The following is a 2,500-nucleotide window of genomic DNA, read 5'->3' as shown; positions in this document are numbered from 1 at the left end:
ACTACAAACACGACCACCACCATTAACAACAACAACAACAACAACAACAACAACCACAACAACTACGGCAGCAACAACAACGACTCTCACGACTCATCAACAATAACGTACCTCCAACACCTCCACTGCCAGTACCACCACCAACAACTACAACAAAACTACCAACACCACCAACACCACCACCATCACCACCATCACCACCACCACCAACAACAACAACAAGAACACTACCACCACCACCAGCACCACCACCACCACCACCACCAACAACAACAACACCACAACAAACAACAACAACAACAACAACAAAACTACCACCACCACCACGACTACCACCACCACCACCACCACCAACATTCAACAACAACAACAACAACAACAGCAACAACTACCACCACAACCATCACCACCACCACAACCATCACCATCACCACCATCACAACAACAACAACAACAACAACAACAACAACAACAACAACAACAACAACAACAACAACAGCAACAACAGCAACAACCACCATCACGACTCACCAGTTTGGAGCAGTACCCAACCATCTTGGACAACAGCTGCCCGTCCTCCACATAGGGCTGTTTCTGTTTGAGTTGTTTGATCGCTTTGTGCCTCGCCGACAAGAGAGCTACGAGAACGCTTTCACTCGCAGAACCCTGCACGGAGGTGTACATAATCATCATTATAGCGGGTGGTTGGCGGGTGCTCTGGTGTGGTTTGGTCCTTCTTTCCTATAAAGAATCTATCGTCCCTATCTCCCCTCCTTCTTTTATATGTTTGTTACTCTCTTGTTACACCTCAAATCTTCGGCACTTACATGAACTTATGCAGTTGAGAGCGCCGTAAAACCTCTTCTAAAACTAAACTAAACTAAAGAATCATTATACACTGTATGCTTCCCGGGAAGCAGAGAATGGTTCTGAGTATTCTATGGTCTGCTGGGGTAACAATATTATAGTGTAAAGCGCATAGAGCTTGCCTTCGAGTGGGGACATGCGCTATACAAATGCTATTTATTATTATTATTATTATTATTATTATTATTATTATCATATTATTTTTACACGTTCCCTCAGTGGGTTGTTGGCGGGTGCTTTGGTGTGGTTTGGTCCTTTTTCCCTAACAAGCATCGATCGTCCTTACCTCTTCTTACTTTTTTAGTAACGCTTCTATTCTTACGGCACTTATGTCAGGTGTTGTTTGTTACTTCATTCCTAACAAAAATCTATCGTCCTCATCTCTTCTTGTTCTTCTTTTCTTTGTACGTAACTCACTAGTAACACCTCTATTCTTCGGCACTTTTATTACCTAAGTGTTTTGCAAGTGCTGTAAAACTTTCACTGAAACATTTCTTCGTTAACAGCACTGTAGCAGTGGAGGTTATCCATTAACTCAAATGGTGTCATGTTGGACTACGAGGCAGATGGGCCCGGTTCGAATCCCAGACTGGGAATTTTGGACTGTCCAGACAGGACAGACAGTCTTAAAGTAGCATGCGTGGTATTGCTTTGCCTAGTTGGCAAACATGGTGAAGGCTAACATTGCATAATGAAAAATAAATGAAACAGAAACAAAGAAACAAAGCAAAGACGCAAATTAGTAAATGAAAAAAATAGACAAATGAAAAAAGTGAATAAATTAAACGACACCAAAGAGTGGCTTCAGCTTATCAGTGACATATATTACCCACTGATTATCCTGGACACTCTTCTGATAGATAGAAATACAATGCACGTTGTCTGAGACAGCTAACTAATTAATTGTTGAGAGAAAGGTAGAAAAGCTGTCTTAAATAGATGAATGCCTTGTAACGGTTATTCAGAAGCTAAAAAACGAAAAACAATGCAGGGAGCAGGGGTGGGGGGGGGAGTTTGTACAGATGATTGTCTGGAACAGGTGGTCACTAGAGCAGGTTTGACTTAACATAAATAGCCTGCAGGATTTGAACCAAGGCCGTCTATATAAGTCTCACCTGAATCACTCCACCGCCCTCTCCCGTCTGATGAAGGAATTGTTTCGGAAGCCCAATCATCTTGCCTGAAAAGAAAAAAAGATCATATTTGTGAGGCATCCTTACCTCTGAAACCAGGTAATCCCCACCTCATAATTCAATCACGAATATCTATACTTCTATTGAAGATAGATGGATATTTTCTTTTCTCGAAAAGCAAGACAGATTAATGAACAAGCTTTAAGATAAAACCAAAAATTTTAAATGCCCCAAAATCGACGAGTGCCTGATTACTCCTCGACCTGATACATTTTAAGAATATACAATTTAAAAATAGCGAATAAAAAAAAAAATGGTGTAGAGATAAGGGTCTTCCTTGTTCGTGTCTGAGATTCTGTTTGGGTTTTTTAAAAGTTGAACTCTCGGGTCAATATTGATGACTGACGTCCGCGACATTTTCACCAAGGGCAAGATCTGCGACGGACACCGGCAATCAAGGTTCGCCACTTATACCTTTGCTCTGCTGCTCTAACAACCTC

The 2,500-nt window shown here is 41.6% G+C and overlaps 1 protein-coding gene across 1 annotated transcript in view; it reads right to left on the bottom strand.

Moving 5' to 3' along the window:
* Positions 1-2,500, bottom strand: part of LOC101850908 (aromatic-L-amino-acid decarboxylase) — a gene marked incomplete in the record, with an annotated part of 24,097 nt that overhangs the window by 11,470 nt on the left and 10,127 nt on the right. Inside the window, 2 exon segments of the mRNA XM_035972256.1 lie at positions 532-666; positions 1,983-2,047. Coding sequence (XP_035828149.1) covers positions 532-666; positions 1,983-2,047 — 200 coding nt within the window.

This window comes from Aplysia californica, unplaced genomic scaffold, assembly GCF_000002075.1.
Source record: "Aplysia californica isolate F4 #8 unplaced genomic scaffold, AplCal3.0 scaffold00626, whole genome shotgun sequence".
NCBI classification, from domain to species: Eukaryota; Metazoa; Mollusca; class Gastropoda; order Aplysiida; family Aplysiidae; genus Aplysia; species Aplysia californica.
The sequence above is the reverse complement of the archived record's forward strand: the minus strand, read 5'-3'. Positions and strand labels throughout refer to the sequence as shown.